General features: G+C 46.2%; 1 protein-coding gene across 12 annotated transcripts in view; it reads left to right on the plus strand.

Annotated features, from left to right (window-relative positions):
- Positions 1–21229, plus strand: part of ZNF532 (zinc finger protein 532) — a 104446-nt gene that overhangs the window by 36056 nt on the left and 47161 nt on the right. For all 12 annotated transcript variants that reach the window (XM_081801110.1, XM_081801100.1, XM_081801105.1 and 9 more), the window contains one exon: positions 12025–14390. In XM_081801110.1, coding sequence (XP_081657236.1) covers positions 12025–14390 — 2366 coding nt within the window. The remainder of the gene's footprint in view (positions 1–12024; positions 14391–21229) is intronic.

Genomic DNA, 21229 nt, shown 5'->3' on the forward strand with positions numbered 1-21229 from the left:
AAAAAAAAAATAAAAAAACTAACTGAGGGGTGCCTGGGTGGTTCAGTCAGTTAAGCGTCTGCCTTCAGCTCAGGTTGTGATCCCAGGGTCCCGGGATCGAGTCCCGCATCGGGCTCCCTGCTCAGCGGGAATCCTGCTTCTCCCTCTGCCTCTGCCTCTGTGTCTGTCTCTCATGAATAAATAAAATCTTAAAAAAAAAATAACTGAAATCTCCGATTTCTTTAGATTTCCTCAGTTTTTACCCGATGCCCTGTTCTGTCCCAGCATCCCATGCAGGACATCACATGATATTTAGTTATCACGTCTCCTTACTCCTGTCTTGGCTGCGATGCTCAGACTTCCCTTGTTTTTCATGACCCTACAGTTTGGAGGAGGAGTGGTCGGTATCTTGTAGAACGTGCAGCAAGTGGGACTTGGCCAGTGTTTTTCTCACCGTTAGGCTGAGGTAGCATGTTTCTGGGATAATGTGCTGTTCTCATCACGTCAAGGGGGGGGAACATGCTCTACCTGTGAGTTATCACTGTGGATGTTGACCGTGGTCATCTGGTGCAGAGTTTCCACTGAAAGTTACTCTTTTCTTTCCCCTTTCCGCGCTGTCCGCTTTGGAAGAAAGTCACTTAAGTAGGGGGCAGTTAGTCTTCGCCTCTGTAAGGGCGAGGCATCTACGTAAGTTACTTGGAATTCCTCTGTGCAGGAGATTGGTCTGCTTTCTCCCATTTATATATCCAGTCCTTTATATCGTTATGGACTCATGGGTTTTTATTTTATACTTTGGGTTATAACGCGTACTGCTTTACTTACTGCTCGAATCGTACCAGCTCTGGCTACCAGGAGCTCTTTCGGTTGACCTCTCTGTTCCTTTGACTTGACGCTGTCAATGTAGTTGTGTTGTTCCCTGGTTCCTTCTAGTGGAGAACGGTGTCAGGAACCAAGATTCGTGTGCTGGCTGTCCCCACTTCTGGTCTTTGCCAGGCATCTGCACCAGTGCTGGGCTTACCTTCTTGCATGACTCTCTTTCGCTTATCAATCTTTCCATAAGACTTCCAGGATTTGGTTTTTGTGTAGCTGTCAGATTTTTTTTTAAAAATATTTTATTTATGTATTTGGCAGAGAGAGCACAAGCAGGGGGAGTGGCAGGCAGGGGGAGAAGCAGACTCCCTGCTGAGCAGGGAGCCTGACAGGGGACTTGATTCGAGGACCCTGGGATCATGACCTGAGCTGAAGGCAGATGCTTAACCAACTGAGCCACCCAGGCGCACCTAGCTGTCAGATTTTTAGAAGACTACATCAGCACGAAATTATATTCTGGGGCACCTGGGTGACTCAGTCACTTGAGTGTCTGACTCTTGATTTCGGCTAGGGTTGTGATCTCTGTTTTGGGATCGGGTTGTGGGATCGAGCTGAGCGGACTCTGCTTGGGATTCTCTCTCCTTCTCCCTGTGCCTCTCCTGTTCGCGAGCATGCGTGCATGTGCACGTGCTCTCTTTCTCACTCTCTAAAATAAATAAATAAAATCTTTAGAAAAAATCGTTATTCCTCAGATGGGGAGTTAAGCCGCTTTTTTTCTGTGGCCTAAGTTCCAGTATCGACACTACACAGGCATCTGGCAAAGAGGATTAAATTTGGGTTGATGATATTTTTGGTCTGTGTTTGTATCTTTCATTACACTTCTCAAGAATTTTCACAGATTTGTGAGCCTTTGGGAGATAGTTAAAAACTCATTAATGTTAAATTTTGAGCATTCGGTTTTATGAAGGCAAAACAAATAGATGAAATAAAATGGACTTGGGAACTAGAGGTTTGCGTTTCGTCTTTCCCAATTTACAGTGTAGCTTTGATGAGAGGGGCTGCCAAGGGTAGTGACAGAGTTAAACGAAGGAGATTAAAGCAAAGTGTAGGCGACTGGAACAGTGGGAAAATTCACATCTTCAGGATATAATTTCTTCTCTATTTGTCCTTCACGGTAAATCCTATACGAAAACCACTTTCTTGTTGAGTGTGAGTCTCGAGACAGATGGAGGTATACATTATTTTTTTTTCTGTTCCTCAAATCACATTAATTATTGATTGATTTTTTTTTAATTAACTAAGATTAAAAACTTAAGAGTTTTTTTTTAAAGATATTTAGTTTATTTATTTGACAGAGAGAGAGCACAAGCAGAGGGAGCGGGAGAGGGAGAAGCAGACTCATGCTGAGCAGGGAGCCCGACATGGGGCTCAGTCCCAGGACCCTGGATCATGACCTGAGCTGAAGGCAGACACTTAACCAACTGAGCCACCCAGGCGTCCAAAACTTAGGAGTTTTAGACAATTCTTGGAGCTCCCCTGGGAAAACCTTGTTTGCAGTAGTTCTGAATTTGGAGAAGCACATCTCTTAGGTGTGACCTTCGCTGACCTTCCATCCATCTTCAGAAGAGAGCGGCTGTTTGTGGGAAGTAGTGCAAACTTTAAAGTGCTGTGTCCGGGTAAACTGTAGTTCTGCTGTGGTTTGGGGGCCGTAGGGAGCAGGTGGGCTCAGATGAGGATGTCTCTGTCTGGGCATCTCTTCCGTCCACCTCCTTGGTTCTGATCTGGTGGGTTTGATTTGTGCCCCAGCCTCTAACTCTGACCCCAACTGAGGCTCACAGCTCGGCCCGTGGGTTCTGTGTGGGACCTCCCATCCCCCCAGCCCCTCAGGACCAGCCTCCCTTCTCCACAATGCGGTCCTGAATGCTTGGCCAGGTAGGTGTCCTGGCTCTGGGTGTAGGTCTCCCGTCTGGTTGTGGAATGACAAGAGGAGGAATATTCCTTGAAATTCTCTGGCCAGTGGCCACTCATTGTTTGAATCTGATACTTTCTGTGCTTTTTTGTGCTGTGTGTTTGACTTTGACAGTGTTCTCTCTAAATATCTAACTAAGTACCAGTCCTCCCCATATCCCCTGGGTTGGGTATATACTGTTACCCTCACTTTGCAGGTGAAAAATTTTCTGACACGAAGAAGTCAGAGAGCAGAGGGAACATTGGTGCTGGAATGGAACAGTGCTGGAAGGGGGTGTGGTGCCTTCCCCCTATTGTCTGCATGTTGTATAGCGGGGACGTTAAATGCTCATTCTCTTCATCAGGGTTTGTCAGGTTCTAATAAATTAGAAACTAATTTATTTTAGGGAACTGTATGGATGGGTTTTCTGTGCTTTTGCTGGTTATTATTCGCGAAGTGACAAGAGCGTAGGTTGGTAAGTTATCTCATAGAGCGGCAGAAAGAAGTAAACAGGATATTCATCATCTCCCTCTGTGCATCCATTCATTATTCAGTGAACAAATACTTCTTTTACAACTGGTAAGCAAACCATATGGGAAAAAGTTCAAACTTTCTAATAATGTAGAAATTGGTATATAATAAGTTATCTTTTTGCTGCCTTAGACATTTGCTAATAAATATTTATAATAAAGTTGAGGGACAGGATGCACTTAAAATAACTATAATGCATAATGGCGGCAACGAAAATTGGTATAGCCTTTTGGGAAATCATTTTGGCATTTGTAGTCATGGATCAGGAAAAAAAGGACCTTTGGTTAGATCAGAATTTAGGGACTACTGTATTTCTCTTTTCAGAGATTTAGAATATTCATTAGCATGATAATTAGCTGTCCTGCTGGAAGGAGTCTGTTTGGTGTAGAAAAATCCAGCATTTACTATGTGTATTTCAGCCTTGTGTTTGCGAAAAGCCTAATAAGATCCTACAGAAGTCATGTCTGTTTCATTGTGTGTGAAATGCCGCCTGAGGGTTTTTAATGTTTTCACAGAGGTGAATGTCATCGACATAACACAGACAGGACTCAGGAGAAACAGGTGGGAGGGAACAACGAGGGCTTTAGGTTAACTTTGACATGCGGTTGGGGGAGCCGAGAGGAACATGAAGGTGGCAATTTGGAAAGGTGGCTCTTCAGGTAGAATTAGGGCTGAATGTGGAAGTGCCTGAGTTCTGTGAATGGGCACGATGGTTGGGACTGCGGGAGTTGCTGTAGCCGCCCTTGAACAAAGGGAGATACAGAGTCTGACGGGACCCACCGAGGGGGAGGGGAGAGCCAGCAAGTCCGGAGAAGTCTGGTGGGCTCCTGGGTGGGGTTCACTAGACGGAAGGACAGCTGGGGCGTGGAATTCTGCTCTAAGACCACGACGGCGGGAAAGGACACAGGCCACGGAACGGGGCCATGGTACAGAGTGTTTTCTAGCCGCAGTGCGCTCGCTTGATTTCGTTTAGTAGCTATAACTATTAAATGATAGCACTATCTTCATTTAACTATTTTAAAATTATTATAACTTACAGAAAAGTTGCAAAAATAACATAGTTTCCAGGTACCCTTTACCCTGCTTTCCCTGACCACCTTGCCTCATTAAAACACACTCCTCACAACGAAACAGTTATCATTGGTATACTACTACTAACTGATTGCAGACCTTACTCCGATTTCAGCAGTTTTTGTACTGAGTAGAGGAGAGTATGTGCAAGTTTCCTTCCTCTGCGGCCTCACAGCATACGGACAGAATTGTTTTCCCGGGACTTCAGCTAGTTCTTTTCGTCCCTCCCTCTTCCTGCACACTGGTACTGTTGACTATGATGTAATTAGGTTCTTTGTTAGAGGCGCTCTTTCATTTTGGGCCTTCCATTATTCCTGGTTGCCTTCTCCCCCGCCCCCATTACATATAGTAATGTTCTCTGGAGTTCCACGAATGCAAAGAAGTATGTATCCACCCCCAAAATGGTGATACAGAACAGTTTCTTCACCCCCGGGTTCCTTCCTACAGCCTGGATTTTAGCAGTGGTATCAGGAGGGTGGGTCGCAGAGGGGCCGGGAGGGAGCTGGAGGTCCATAATCTGTCCCAGCGTTCGAGCACTTGCCTGAAGGCGGCATGCCCATGAGTCAGGGCACTGAGAGTAGGGTCCGAAGGCTGAGATTAGGGGGAGGTCTCTTTATGCCAGTAGGTAGAGATGACAGGCAGCCCAAGAGTACGGGAGAGGGGCAGCCAGCTCACAGTGGATTTGGGGGACCAACTTGCAATGGCTTGCTGTGCAGGAGTGGGAAAGGTTGAAGGCAGGAAGGTCTTGCCTGATGCCCACCATCTCTGAAACTGACTGCAGGAGAAGAACGCATGAAGCAAGTAAGAGGGAAGGTTAGGAACAGCTTCTCACCATTGGCAGTCTGGGAATTGGCAATATGGAAGAGCGCATCATGGAGCAAAGTGCGACTGGGGCTCCCGGGGGCAGGTGATAAAGGACAGGGATCTGCAGTCTTCTCTAGAAGTTCTTTTGGCTGTTGGAGAGCCTCAGTGGGAATAGCAAAGGAGTTCCTCGTGGCTGAGCTTTGAGAGTCTGAATCTAAGGGTGACCTTCCTTAGGGGGGTGACACAGGAAGTAGACCGAAGATTGCAAGTTGACCTTCTGGAAAGGCTGAGGTTTGCAGGGACCTTTGGTCTGCTCCTGTGGCGGGACACTCCCCTGGCTTCTCCTGCAGGGCTGCGGAGAGTGGATGGGCCAGGAGGGCAGGGAGGTGCCGGAGTGTATTGCCCTGAGGCCTTGAGGGCAGTGCAGAGAAGAACCACAAGGAAGGGCTGGTTGTATCTCCCAAGGTTGTGCCCTTGGGATTAGGTGGTGCTGTGTTTATATTTCCAAGTAAGGGTTTGAACTTTCCCATCAGTTATATTTCAAATCAGGAACACTAAGTATTAACTAAAAAAGGAAATGCTACCTTGGCCAAAGTATCTGCATATCAGGAATTAATAAAGGGATCATAATGAAATGGATAGAAGGATTCAGTGAAACAAGTAAATCTATTACAGATAAATAGCAACTATATTTACTAATTTCTTATTAATTCATACAGAATTAGCAAAATGTATATTCTGTTCTCTTCATCCTGTGTGTGAAATGTCTTTTTTTTTTTTTAAAGATTTATTTATTTATTTTAGGGAGAGAGAAAGAGAGAGAGACCGAGCACTAGCAGGGGGAGGGGCAGAGAGAGAGAGAGAGAGAATCTCAAGCAGACTCCCTGCGTGGAGCCTGATGAGGAGCTCAGTCCCATGACCCTGAGATCATGACCTGAGACAAAATCAAGAGTTGGACGCTCAACTGGCTCTTGATCTCAGGGTCATGAGTTCAAGCCCAACATTGGGGCTTCATGCTGGGTGTGGAGCCTACTTTAAAAAAAAAAGAACATTTTATATTTGAAGGAAAGGTAAGAAGACTAGAAATATAAGTTAAATTGATTATCTATTGAATGATTCCTTCAAAAAAAGGGCTTCAATGTCCAGATAGTGCTAGAAAATAGTGACAAACATAGTCCCCCAAAAAAGAATAAAAGACTTTGTATTATTACAGTTGTTTTATGGAAAGTTTGTGTAAGACTGTCAAGGTGGTCAATATATACTATGGTTTTCTTTAGGATTATTATGATTTAGAGTTTATTGGTTTTCACGAAAGAAAATGTTAGTTTCTTCATTTAAATGGTGAATCTGATATGTTTTCACTGCTCAGATGGGCCTTTGCATGGTCATTTTGGAGGCAGAACCATGGTCGGGTCAGGCCTGGCCTTAGGCTGGGTCAGGCACGGGCAGGCGCGTCTCCGGGGATGATCTGAAGTTAGCGTTCCCTGGGTGAGTGATGCCTGTGCCTATTACCCCGCTGGTCTCCAGTTTAAAATTGGGAAACAGTTCCACAAAGAGCAGTTTCTTTTTTGTTTTCCTTAAAGATTTTATTTATTTATTTGACAGAGACACAGCGAGAGAGGGAACACAAGCAGGGGGAGTGGGAGAGGGAGAAGCAGGCTTCCCGCTGAGCAGGGAGCCCGATGCGGGGCTCGATCCCAGGACCCTGGGATCATGACCTGAGCCAAAGGCAGACGCTTAACGACTGAGCCACCCAGGCGCCCCAAGAGCAGTTTCTTTTATTGCAAAATATAGGAAGTACGGTGAAGTGGGTGAATAGGTTTTTCTTAAGTTTTTCTTTTGACGTGATAACTTTTGGCTTTTGTCAACAAAGACGAAATAGCTTTCTGTAATTTTTTTTTTTTTAAAGATTTTATTTATTTATTTGAGAGAGAGGATGAGAGGAGAGAGCACATGAGAGGGGGGAGGGTCAGAGGGAGAAGCAGACTCCCTGCCGAGCAGGGAGCCCGATGCGGGCCTCGATCCAGGGACTCCAGGATCATGACCTGAGCCGAAGGCAGTCGCTTAACCAACTGAGCCACCCAGGCGTCCAGCTTTCTGTAATTTTAAGAGGCTTTGGTAAGAAAGGAAATGTTTTGTCCATGTCATGGGAGAGAATAAAGTGTGATCGCCTGACAGACTCAAGTTCTTTCAATTTCCGTTTCTGTAAATAGGCCTAGCGTTCCCCACCCCTCCACCGCCAAGTTTTTCAATGTCTTTGGGTGAAAGGACATTCTACATTAGGCACAAATGCTATTAGTGAATCATAGGTTATTTATATGCGGTTTAGTTTTAAATTAAAAGACTGTTAGTGCCTTTGAAGGAAGGTATGTTTTATGGAGTACAAATGAAATAGAAGACTTTATTACAACAACTAAAGCTAATTCTGTCTGAAAATCAAGCTGTCCAGGGAAAGAGAAGCTCAAGAGAGCTGTCTGTCCATTATCTTAAAAAAGACTGAAATTTATTATTATTATTTTTTAAAGATTTTATTTATTTAATTTGACAGAGAGAGACACAGCGAGAGAGGGAACACAAGCAGGGGGAGTGGGAGAGGGAGAAGCAGGCTCCCCACTGAGCAGGGAGCCCGATGTGGGGCTGGATCCCAGGACTCTGGGATCATGACCTGAGCCGAAGGCAGATGCTTAATGACTGAGCCACCCAGGCGCCCCTGAAATTTATTTTTGTGATGTTTTCAGCAAAGTGGTACTTCGGGACTGGGGTGAAAAATGGAGAGAAAACTTTTAAACATAAACATTTCTCTTTGTACCTGATATAACTGGGAAATGAAGTGGGAGTTAAAACATTTTGTTCCGCCAAGTGGAGAATTTGCTCTTGCCTTCCACAATGCGGGAAGGGAGCGGGTAATAGGACAGTGGGATTGTGAGGATGAAAAACATTTCTGGAAAACACGAAAGAAGTGTGAAGTTACAGAGAGCAGTGTTCCTTACGTTGATCCTCCAACCCCGCAGTGGCGGGTCCACCTACCGGTGGTGTTAGGTTCCAGGCGGTGCTGTGCGATCCTGCTGGGCTTTCATGCCTGTCCTGCGTCTGCGATGTTTGCATCTGGATTCCTTCAGGTGAACCAGGAGGGCTGGCTCCATTTTTCAAAGCCCCTGCTAATTCGCCCTCACCCTAATGCTCTTTAGAACGTCCCATTATTGCGCCCTCAGGTCCACCCTCTTCCCGCAAGAGAAAGTACAAATCTTAGGTGACACGGAGGGATGGGAGAGTGGGGTGTGTGGCCACAGTATGACGGAGAAACAGTTGTTCCTGCATCGGGAATGGCCTCTCAACCCCTGCGGATGTTTGCAGGCTTGGAGGATCCTCTCTGGGGTTTTCCAGTCCTTCACTCTACTTTAGGCAGGTGGATAGGAAAAGACTGGGGCGGCGAGGTGGGTGCCGTCCTGCTGGTGACCGGGTGGTGGAACGCTGTGGCCGCAGTGCGCGAGTCCCTGCATGTGGGTGAATCCGGCAGGTCCCTCGTGTCTCCAGGAGAGGAAGATGCTGAGATTCCTTTATTAATCTTCCTCATATTCCTAAGAGTACATGCCAGTTGCACTGCGGATCCGACCTGTCAGTTGCTCAACAGGCTTTGTTTTATGTGAGACCTTTTATCATTTCTGGTGATTGTGTGTCCTGGGCCTACCACCTGTGAGTCGTTGAATGGCCTTTTATGTTCTTTTTGTTCCTGAACCGACTACCATCTGGAATGAATGATGTTCTTTGCTCACCCACATTATAAGGAGAGGGCACATGACATAAATCTGTTGTCACCGTAAAGGATGGAGAGATTTAGGCAGAGCCTGTCTACTTCCGGGGACGTCTAGAGCCTGGGTCCAAGCTTTGGATAAGTGGTGGCTTAAAAAAACACTTCTCAGTGTTTCAACTCTTTTCAGACTCTGGTGGGAGTTGGGCAGTAGTTGGTGATTCTGTGTCTTGAGTTTCTGTAAAAACCACGATCTATAAACTTGGATCAACATGGTTGGTAGAGATCAACCACAGGGGCTGGTGATTTTATTTTTTTATTTTTTATTCATTTATTTTTTAAAAATTTTATTTATTTGAGAGAGAGAGAGCGAGCGCATGTGCATGCACGAGCGGGGGGGAGGGGCAGAGGGAGTGGGAGAACCTGACTCCCTGCTGAGCAGATAGCCCAACGTGGGACTTGATCCCAGGACCCCAAGATCATGACCTGAGCTGAAGGCAGACGCTTAACCGACTGAGCCACCTAGGCGCCCTGTTAATGGTGATTTTATCATGAGTTTATCGTGAGTTTTCACTTATAACTGCCATTTGCTGCTTAAAAATAAAAATAGTGACATTAGGGGATTATTCCTAAGTGGGTGAACTCTTACGTGGGTATTATCTGACAGGTGGATTTTTCATTCCCTGTATTCTGCAGTTTGTATGTTCGATTTCATTCTAAAAAGAAAATGATAATCACAGAACTTGCACTGGGTATGACTCAGTCATAGATACTTCACAACAATATCAACTTAGAAGTGTTGATGTTTTCTCTGGGCTGTAGTTTGTTGCTGGGGATACATTATTCCCTGTTGGGTCCGTCAGGCGTCCATCTGAGAGAATGGTGGCCCCGGGGTATTTTCTCTTTAGGCTAAGCAAACCATCTAGGGAAAAGTATATGTGACTTCTTTAATTCTTACTTAACTGAGACTTATGTGAATGGAAGGTGATTTGTTCTATAGCTCCTACAGAACCAAGCGTGATTTCTTCTTCAATAGCAGTTTTTCCCATCCAAATAATGAGAAGTGTTTGGATATGTCCCGCAGTCTGTGAGTAAGCTGAGGAGGGTGTGTTACCACCTGCAGATGGACTTGAGTTTTCACTGGTACGCATATTGTCACCTCAGTAGGAAGTCTACCTTGACCCCCATACAGTTTTTATTAGGAATGCATGATCAGGGCACCTGGATGGCTTAGTTGGTTAAGCATCTGCCTTTGGCTCAGGTCGTGATCCCAGGGTCCTGGGATGAGCCCCCAGCTCATGAGCTCGTGAGCTCCCAGCTTGGTGGGGAGTCTCCTTCTCCCGCTCCCTCTGCCCCTTCTCCCTGCTTGTGCCTCTCTCTCTCAAATAAATAAATAACCTCTTAAAAAAAAAAGGAATGCACGATCTCTTGCAGTTTGTACAAAAAGAAAAATCATTAAATACTTCAGTAAAATGTGGGAGACAATTTCTCAGTGATTTAAAGGAGATTAAAAGGAGGAACAGTAGTTAAGTATTGAAGATGAAAGAGTCTTAGGAACACATATCTACAAATCAGTTAGGCTGATTCTTGCATTGAAAGTTGCCTAAAATCAGCTGTAAGCCTCTTCCCTTCTGGCATTGGATTTTGCTTCCTATTTTCCTTCTCTTCCTGGCTGCTTGCCTCCCTCCACTGCAGAAAGAGGGAATAGGCCCAAAGAGATTCCCTCACTTCTTGAGCATCCCAGAGCTAGTGAGTGACAGAGCTGGGCCTAGGCCCATCCTTCTGAGAAGTCCGGTGTGCTGGCCCCTGACTCATGGGGTGTTAGTCATGTGGCATTTACAGTGCAAAGGTGAGTGGCACATTGTCATGTGCAGTCAGCCGACAGGCTAGTAGGTATGAAGAGACAAGTACGCACATGTGCCGTGCTGCATACCAGAAGATCATAGAAACACAGGTGGAGTGCTCTGGGGTTCAGGCAGGAGGAGGAAGATCTCTCCTGTGGTGGAGTTTCATGTGATCTCCACAATCCCATGTCCTCTGCAGGTGGGGCGAAGGGTCCCCTTTAAAGACCCCAAGGATTTCATGCGTTTATAATCCTTCATCTTTAGCAATGGCCTTGACCATCCTTTTTCTTCAGATTCTCTGTCCTCCTACCGCTCAGGGTTTTGCCGACATTAATGGGAGCACTTCACATAATGTGACCCACCCCGATCTGGCCCCGGTGCATAGGAGAAGGCCTGCCTTCTCCCAGGCTCTGCCATGCCCCTGGGTCCATGTTGGTAGACGCCGAGAGCAAGGGTCAATGGCAGGGCCGCGCTCAGCTGCCACAGTCAGTTGGATAACAACTGTGTCGGATGAATGGCAATTAGGAAACGGCCGTGTGTTACCTTCACCATTAAAAGCACTGAACCAGGGAGGGAGAAGGAAGGGATGCTGTCCTTTTTTTTTTTTTTTTTTTTTTTTACCTATCAGGAGAGTATTTTTTCCCGTAACATAACAGAGAAAATCAGGATTAAATAAAAACTGATGGAATAAGCTTCTTGGGAATTTTTTTTTTCTTTTTTAAATCTCAGGCCGAACTTTATTAGCAGTAGATAGCCCGTGGTGGGCTGGGATGCTCATTTGTTGTGTGGGTGAATCGAAATCCATAATTGGTTTTTTGATTGTCATATATTCCTTTTAATGTGATAGGCCAAATGTGACGGTGACCATAGTCGCGCTCATTTTGCCAGTAGAATTGAGTGCTGTAGACATTAAAATAGGTTTGGGAGTAGCTTTTTGTGAAAACCATGCAACGAATCCAGTGGTAAATTACAGGTTTTCTAGTTGTTACATCAAAACCTACTTTCTGTGCTGTACCTGTTCTGGTCAACTTCATTCTTGTTAGAGAGTTGCCGTGCTGCTAATACTGTGCAGCATTTTGGGGAAATGAGTTGGAAGCTGTAATTATTAAGGCTTTGTACCTGTTCTCCGGATGCTTGTTCACTCAGAGTTTCTGCATTGTGGGAAGCGTAGTTCCCAACCTGCTCTTTCTTGCTGGTCATCACTGTGTTCGTGTAAGTCCTGGAGGGATATTTATCCCATCATTACAAAGTGTTCGTTGCTGATGGCATTATTTCTGTTCGTTTAACAGAACATCTGATCAAATTCATGACCATGGGGGATATGAAGACCCCAGACTTTGATGACCTCCTGGCAGCATTTGACATCCCAGATATGGTCGATCCAAAAGCAGCTATTGAGTCTGCGCATGATGACCAGGAAAGCCACATCAAGCAGAACGCCCACGGAGACGAGGACTCCCACACCCCCTCCTCCTCTGATGTGGGCGTCAGCGTTATCGTCAAGAACGTCCGGAACATCGATTCATCCGAGGGCGCGGAGAAAGACGGCCACAATCCCACCGGCAACGGCTTACACAACGGGTTTCTCACCGCGTCCTCTCTCGACAGTTACGGCAAAGACGGATCCAAGGCCTTGAAAGGAGAGGCGCCTACCTCAGAGGTGACTTTGAAAGACTCCGCGTTCAGCCAGTTTAGCCCCATCTCAAGTGCTGAAGAGTTTGACGACGACGAGAAGATAGAAGTGGACGACCCCCCGGACAAAGAGGACGTGCGTTCCAGTTTTCGGTCGAATGTGTTGACGGGGTCGTCGTCTGCCCAGCAGGACTATGACAAGCCAAAGGCGCCCGGAGGGGACGGCTTGAGCACAACCGGAATCTCTCCTGCAGGCAGTTTAGACAAAAACAGAGTTGTTAAGAGAGAAGCGGAAACAAATTCCGTAAATCTGAATGTTTACGAACCTTTTAAAGCCAGAAAAGCAGAGGATAAGCTGAAGGAAAACTCTGAAAAGGTGCTTGAAAGCCGGGCGCACGACGGGAAGCCGAGCCCGGAGAAGAGCGACCCCGGTGTTGGCGGCGGCGTGCTGTCGCGGTCAAAGCCGTCGTCCAAGCTGTCCTCGTGCATAGCTGCGATAGCAGCACTGAGTGCTAAACGGGCCGCTTCCGACTCCCGCAAGGAGCCCGTGACCGACTCCCGCGGGTCCTCTCCGTTACCTAAAGAAGCGAATGACAGTCCCAGAGCCATGGAGAAGTCTCCCGAATCCCAGAGCCTCATCGACGGGACGAAGAAAGCGTCCCTGAAGCAGCCGGACAGCCCGCGGAGCATCTCCAGCGAGAACAGCAGCAAGGGGTCGCCGTCCTCCCCCGCAGGGTCGACCCCAGCAATCCCCAAAGTCCGCATCAAAACCATCAAGACGTCTTCTGGGGAAATAAAGAGAACAGTGACAAGGGTGTTGCCCGAGGTCGATCTCGACTCGGGGAAAAAGCCTTCCGAGCAGGCCGGGTCCGTGATGGCGTCTGTGACGTCTCTCCTGTCCTCTCCGGCTTCGGCTGCCGTCCTCTCCTCCCCGCCCAGAGCACCTCTGCAGTCGGCGGTGGTCACCAACGCGGTCGCCCCTGCAGAGCTGGCCCCCAAACAGGTCACGATTAAGCCCGTGGCCACTGCCTTCCTCCCGGTGTCCGCCGTGAAGACGGCGGGATCTCAAGTCATCAATTTGAAGCTGGCTAACAACACGACGGTCAAAGCCACGGTCATATCTGCTGCCTCGGTTCAGAGCGCCAGCAGTGCCATCATCAAAGCCGCCAACGCCATCCAGCAGCAAACCGTTGTGGTGCCGGCATCCAGCCTGGCCAACGCCAAACTCGTGCCAAAGACTGTGCACCTCGCCAACCTTAACCTTCTGCCTCAGGGCGCCCAGGCCACCTCGGAGCTCCGCCAAGTGCTAACCAAACCTCAGCAGCAAATAAAGCAGGCAATAATCAACGCAGCAGCCTCGCAACCTCCCAAAAAGGTGTCTCGAGTCCAGGTGGTGTCCTCCTTGCAGAGTTCCGTGGTGGAAGCTTTCAACAAGGTGCTGAGCAGCGTCAACCCAGTCCCAGTTTACATCCCCAACCTCAGTCCTCCTGCCAACGCAGGCATCACGTTACCGACCCGCGGGTACAAGTGCTTGGAGTGTGGGGACTCCTTCGCCCTCGAAAAGAGCCTGACCCAACACTATGACCGACGCAGCGTGCGCATTGAAGTAACGTGTAACCACTGTACAAAGAACCTCGTTTTTTACAACAAGTGCAGTCTCCTTTCCCACGCCCGCGGGCACAAGGAAAAGGGGGTTGTGATGCAGTGCTCCCACTTGATTTTAAAGCCAGTCCCAGCTGATCAAATGATTGTCTCTCCGTCAAGCAATACTTCTACTTTATCGTCTGCTCTTCCAAGCTCCGTGGGAGCCGGCACACACACTGTAACGAAAATTCAGTCTGGCATAACGGGGACAGTCATATCCGCTCCCTCAAGCACACCCATCATTCCAGCTATGCCGTTAGATGAAGACCCATCCAAGCTCTGCAGGCATAGTCTGAAATGTTTGGAGTGTAACGAAGTTTTCCAGGACGAGACGTCGCTGGCTACACACTTCCAGCAGGCTGCAGATACGAGTGGACAAGTAGAGTATCACTTATATTTTGGTGTTTCGGGGACGAATCTGTAGACACGAGTGCCCTGTACAGTGCCCTCGATTTTAGGGGTGGGAGCTCAGGCAAGTGTGTGTGTGACGCGCCAGAGACAGGATTGTTTTCATAGACTTGCACAACGTTGTAATAGGAGTCTTTAAAAACAGTTTTTTTGGAAGGTTTTTTTTTTTTTTTTTTGTAGACAGAGACTCTACTAGTTGAGTTATGGCGCCTTAGATTTAGGATAAATGAGTTTGTAATTGTTGGGTCAGTGGTATGTATGCAGGAAGTCTGAGATCTGGTGCTAATTAAGGGTATCATGCCATTGTGTTAGGGGTTCAAGTCAGGTTACATCACCATTGTTCTTGAGTTATTAATGACGTTTTTGGGATTTAAAAAAAATTCCTCATGTTACTTAGAATTACTGTTTTGTACAGTTAAACAGACTTAATTGGTACCCACTTAATATGGTGTGCCTGCTTACTTAGGATGTTGGTCCAGAAGTATGTTCAGTAATAATCCTCAGTACAATGAATTTAAGCTACAGATGGAAAACCATCTCCCTTTGAATAGAATGCCTTTGCATTTCTTTGTAGCTTTTTTTTTTTTTTTTTTGGTGGTGAAGTGTAGGTTGATGTTGGTGAAGTACGTGTCACAGTGGGCATCAGTGAGTCCTTTTTATCTTCTGTCATTTACTTTTCTCCATGAGGCATCATTTGGCCAATAGATCAGCATATTTTACAGATATATGATCCTCATTTGGAAGTAACTAGACATGTCGAATGAACCAGATTCAAGCTGGAGAGACCATATGATTTATTGTCCAAAGCAGAGAACTTGTGAAATTGGAAAGCGGGGGGATGCTAGTTTGAGCTAATACATGCTGGCTCGAACTTCTGTTTGTGAAGACCCAGCAGTGAGCCAATCTTTTCTTTGTTTGCCTCTTTTATTGCCTCTTGCTGACCAGGGGGTTGATGCTGCGTTCTAGATGTCAGGTAGAGTTGCCACAATCAGTTCCTCAAGGGCAACTACCGAGTCAAGTTCTTGGTGGGATTTTGAGTTTGGGGACTAAAAGATCAAGAATACTGCAATCGTGTTTTTCTTTGGATTTTCAGTTTAGTGGAGATGGAAATGATAGAGTTTTGAGAGCATTCTTGCAGTTTTGGATGCTAAATATTTCATTGGCTCGGATGGTGAAACATTCAGAGTGGAGTGGCTAACTAGTTCAGGAAGGTGGTGATTGACATGCTGTTCTCGGGTATCCTGGTCTAGGGCCTGGGTTCTTTCTAGGTGCCTCTTACCTTGTCACGGCTTCATTAGAAAGGTAATATTTCTCCCTATCTTGAAAGGATGCGGTTAAAAAAACAAACAAAAACCCTTTCTTTCATTGTGTGTGTTCCGTTGCCTTGTTTTCTCCGTCTGCTGGTATCCTGCGCGGGGTGGCAGATCCAGCCCTGGCTTCGGAGGGCTCTCACCACCTCTCCCGAGTTGTGTGCGCTGCTCAGTATCTGGCATTCTGAGCTGCCCTCCCATAGGCTGTTCTCTTTGGGATCTCTTCTTCTCTAGGAAGGAGAAAGGACGTGGGCAAGAAGGTAGGACTTTCCCTTCCTCCACGGATTCTCCCAGTTTTTGTTCTCTGTGGACCGCTCAGGCTCAACCGCCAGATGAAGGTCAAACTAGGGTCAAACTAGGATGGAGGTTTCCCTCAAGGATGGAGGTTAACATCTCTTCTCATGCGCGTGGCTGCTCTGCCTTGACTTCTGCATTTGGCCTGGGTAAGTGTATAGTGCAGCTCACCCATTTCACCTGGGACACTTAGGAATGAGTCATGGCAGAGTAACGTTAACTCTGGGGCCAAATGTACACTGAGCCAGACGTCCCCCTCCCCTGCCCCCTCTTTGACTCTGCCTGGGTAAGTGTCATATTTATACTTATAAGCCTCAGCTGCCTGCATATCCAGGCATGACCGGCCGGCGACATAAATGTGCCTCCTGGCATACTCTGCCTGTGCCCCACTTCCCCTTGTCTTGTTGGAGGCCTTGCCCAGAACGCCCCCCTACCACCTCCCATAATTTCCCATTCTTCCCAGACTAGGCCAGAGGAGGGTTCTCCTGCAGACCTAGGCAGGCAGCCTGGTCTCTCGCTCAGCAGCCCAGCCTGCGTGGCTGTCAGTGGCAGGAGGAGGGAGGGCTGCTACGTTTTCAGCACTCAGTTAAGCCAGCCCAGAGTCCCTTCCCCAGTCCAGGACGTTGTTAGGATCCAGGTGGCCATTGCTGTACCAGCTTCAGATGTAGTGGAAGCTAGGGGTGTCCTAACCCATTGCAGTCAGCTGGTGTGGCGTCAGGTAACGGTGGTACCTGGAGCTGGGGGCTGAACTCAGGAAGAACAGAAGAGAGAAGAGGGAAAATTCTTTTCATCTTCTCCAGTTTGCCATTCACATGACCGTCAGACAACTTAAAATTTGTGAACGTAAATCCAATTGGGAAAAAAATCTACCTGCATGAACTGTTACCTCCCTGAGAATGACACCTAAAACACTTATGGCTTCTAATAAAATGTAGAAGTTGAGTTGGGGCACCTCAAGTACCAGTCTTTCCCGATCCCCGTCTTTCCTTTCTTGTCTGCTACAGTCAGGTTATTAAAACATTTACTTTCCATTTCTCTGTAGACCTCCACATTCTTGGTAAGTCTTCGGTGAACTGAGAGAGTGGACTGCCTCACCTTTGTAAGAACCCCCTGTAGCCTCCTCCTCTGACTATTCCTTCTGGAGCAGGAATCCAGCGCAAGGTTAGCCCTGTGCCCGCTGCCCCCAAGTTGCCCATTTTCTCTTCCGGCTTAACTGAGCTCTTCTGCCCGGGCAGGGTTCCCTAGGTCTGCGGAGTAGTCTTAGTTAGGGAACCGTCCACACTGGTTGCTGGCACTGAACCTGCTGCCGCTGTTGGTTCTGAAAGTTAAGGGTGTGACCACGGGGCCCTAGCAGGACTGATGGCCGTGCTGCCCCTCCTTCCTTGCCTGCCAGCCTTCGACTCCACCAGGCCTAGAGGGACATGTATGCCTTCACAGGCAGCGGGGCTATTCTTCCTGCCTGCCCTCCCCCGCCTTCTTTCCTGCTGCCCCCCCTCTACTTATAATTACCATAATCATTTAAAAATTTTGCCCGATAATGCTGCAGTGTTCTGTGCAATGTTCTGGGTCTTCCTTCTCGAATCACTGACTTTTTAAAATCGAACTTTCTATTTTGAGATAATTTTTTTTTAAAGATTTTATTTATTTATTTGACAGAGAGAGGCACAGCGAGAGAGGGAACACAAGCAGGGGGAATGGGAGAGGGAGAAGCAGGCTTCCCACGGAGCAGGGAGCCCAGTGCCGGGCTCGATCCCAGGACCCTGGGATCATGACCTGAGCCAAAGGCAGACGCTTAACGACTGAGCTACCCAGGCGCCCCTTGAGATAATTTTAGATTCATGTAAGAAATAATACCGAGATCCTATGTACCCTTTATTTAGTTTCCCTCAGTAGTACACTTTGCAAAACCGTAGAACAATATCATAACCAGGATATTGACATTGGTGCTGTGAGTCCACAGAATATTTCCATAACCAAAGGAATCTCTCATAATGCCTTTTTAGAGCCACTCCCACCTGCTTCTTAACCCCCAGCAACCACTAATCTGTCTCCATTTTTATTCCGTTGTTATTTCAGGAGTGCTTTGTAAAGGGGCCATACCATCTGTAACCTTTGGGGGTTGGCTTTTTGTACTCTGCATAATTCCCTGGAGATTCATCCAGGTTGTGGCATGTACCAGGAGTCTGTTCTTTTAAATCACTGAGTAGTAGTCCGGGTGAGGTTGTCCCACAGGGTATTCACCTTTCAGGCTTTGAAGGACGGTCTGCATTGTTTGCAGTCTGGGGTCATTATGAGTAAAGCTGCTGTAAACATTTGTGTACAGGTTTTTGGGTGAACGTGAGTTTGAGTTTGCTGGGATAAATGCCTACATGTACTGTTGCTGGGTCGTACGGTAGTTGCACATTTATATTTTTAAGAAACTCTTTTCCAGAGTGGCTGAACCGTTTTATATTCCACGGGCAGTGTATGGGTGATCCAGTTTCTCTGTATCCTCGCCAGTACTTGGTGGTGGTATTTTCCACTTTAGCCATTTTGGTAGGTGTGTGATAGCTGTTGTGGTTTTAATTTGCAGTTCTCCAGTAGCTAATGATGTAGAACATCCTTCTTCACGTGTTTATTTGCCCTCTGTACATCCTTTCTGGTGAAATGTTTCTTCAAGTCTTTTGCCCATTTTCTATTTAGATCATGTTTGTGTTTTTTAGCTGTTGAGTTGTAGGAATTCTTGTTGTATACTTGATACTAGTCCTTTGTTGGGTATGTGGTTGCAAGTCTTTTCTCCCAGTTGTGGCTTGTCTTTCCATTTTTTTAAAAAGTTTTTTTGAAGTGCAGTTGAGCCTTTGCGTCTTGTAAACAGGTCTCTGGCAGAGCAAATGCTTTCAATTCTAATGAAGTCCAGTGTATCTGTTTTCCCTTTTACAGTTCACGCTTTTGGTGTCAAGCCTGTTTCTCGCTCAATATCCTGAAAGTTTTTTTCCTAAAAGTTTTATACTTTTAGTTTTCGTATTTAAGCCCATGATACATTCGGGTTTGTTTTTATATAAGGTATGAGACTTATGCTGAGTTTTGTTGTTGTGGTGGTTGTTTGTTTTCCCCATGCATGTCTTCTGCCTCTAATACCATTTGTCCAGAAGGCTGTCTTTCCTCTGTTGAATTGCCTTGGCACCTTTGTTGAGTATCAGTTGGTGTGTGTGTGTGTGTGTGTGTGTGTGTACACACACACTTTTTAAAAAATTTTTTTTTTAAAGATTTTATTTATTTGACAGAGACACAGTGAGAGAGGGAACACAAGCAGGGGGAGTGGGAGAGGGAGAAGCAGGCTTCCTGCTGAGCAGGGAGCCCGACGTGCGGCTCGATCCCAGGACCCTGGGATCATGACCTGAGCTGAAGGCAGACGCTTAATGACTGAGCCACCCAGGTGCCCCACGCTTTTTTTTTTTTAAAGTAAGCTCTATGCCCAGTGTGGGGCTTGAACTCACAAACCCAGGATTAAGAGTTGTATGTTCTACGTACTAAGTCAGCCAGGTGCCCCTCAATTAGGTGTAGTTGTGTGTGGCTATTTCTGGGTTCTGGGTTCTGGGTTCTGTTCCATTGACTTACATGTCTGTCTCTCCACTAGTACCACACAGTCTTGATTATAGTGACCATAAAGTGTCTTGAAATCCAGTACACTGATGTGCCCGACTTTGTTCTTTTTTCTCAAAATAGTTATTTTTCTTTAATTGAAGTGTAGCTGACATTCAGACTTGTTTTTAGCAATCCCAGTTCTTTTGCGTTTCCATATAAATTTTAGAATAGTCTTGTCTATATCTACAAAATCTTCTGGGATTTTTATAGGAATTAAGTTAAACCTGTATATCAGTTTGGGGAGAATTGTTACCTTTACTATGTTGAGTCTTTCAGTTTGTGAACATTTATTTATTTTAAAGATTTTAAAAATTTATTTATTTGAGAGAGAGAAAACATATGTGAGCTGGGGGAGGAGTGGAGGGAGAGGGACAAGCAGACTCTGTGCTGAGGGTGGAGCCCGATGTGGGGCTCAATCCCACAATCCTGAGATGACCTGAGCCAAAATCAAGATGCTCAACTGACTGAGCCACCCAGGCTCCCCTCTCCATTTATTTAGATCTTTGATTCTTTTATCGTTTTGTGGTTTTCATCATACAAGTCCTCTAAATGTCTTGTTTTGCTCTTTTTTTCCTTTCTAACAATTGTAAATGGTGTATTTTTCAGTGCTTACATGTTCATTACTGACATAGTGAAATACAGTTAATTTTTCTAGATTTATCATTGAACTCTTTTATTGGATTCAGTGTTTTGGGGGAATAAATTACATTGAGTTTTTAGGTATTGAACCAGCCTTGCATCCCTGGAATGAATCCCACTTGGTCAGCGGTATGATGCTTTTTATATATTGTGAAGTTTATCTGCTAATATTTTGCATTAGAGTTTTACATTTATATTCAATTTTTTTGGTACTGTCTTTGGTTGGTTTTGGACAGGAATATTAGCTTTATATAATGCACTGAGAAGTGTTCTCTTCTATTTTCTGGAAGAGACTGTACAATTAGTGTTCATCTTTCTTTGAATATTTGGTAGAATTCTTCAGTGAAAGCATCTGGGCCTGGAGATTTCTTTGGGGATTTTTCTTAAAACACCTTCTGGGCTGGTAGAAGGACTCCATCACTTGGTGTGATAGGTCCCTGCTGGCTTTTGCTGACACCATCCGGGCAGGGCTGTTGGGACAACTTACTACAGCTGCAAGAGGCTGGAAGTCTGGGCTGCACCTGGACTTGGCATGGTGGTTGGCTGGAGTAGAGCAGTCATTGTCTAAAAAGTTTTCTCTTTTGTTAGCCTGACCCTCTCCTGGTCTTTTGGCTAGTGATAGCAGGCTTTACTTGGGGATTTTTTTTTTTTTTTTTTTTTTTTTGGTCTCTACCTTTTGGTGTTTCTGGGTTGCCAGTTTTTTCAGCTCCAAATGTGGGAGTTATATGAGGCAAAAAGAAACCGAGAGAACTCATCACTGTGTCATTCCTAGGGTCCTGAGCTCTCTAGCCAGCCTGCCTTCTCTCTGCATCTCAGAGTCTTTTAGTGTCGGTTTTATATATAATGCCCAGGAATTTTCACTTGTATTTAGTGGAGGGAAGAGGGAAAGGTAAGTCTATCCCCTTTTCCCGGAAGTTTCACTCTGTTTAAACATCCTGTGTAG

Source organism: Leptonychotes weddellii, chromosome 13, assembly GCF_054177405.1.
Source record: "Leptonychotes weddellii isolate Sample4059 chromosome 13, ASM5417740v2, whole genome shotgun sequence".
Taxonomy (NCBI): Eukaryota; Metazoa; Chordata; class Mammalia; order Carnivora; family Phocidae; genus Leptonychotes; species Leptonychotes weddellii.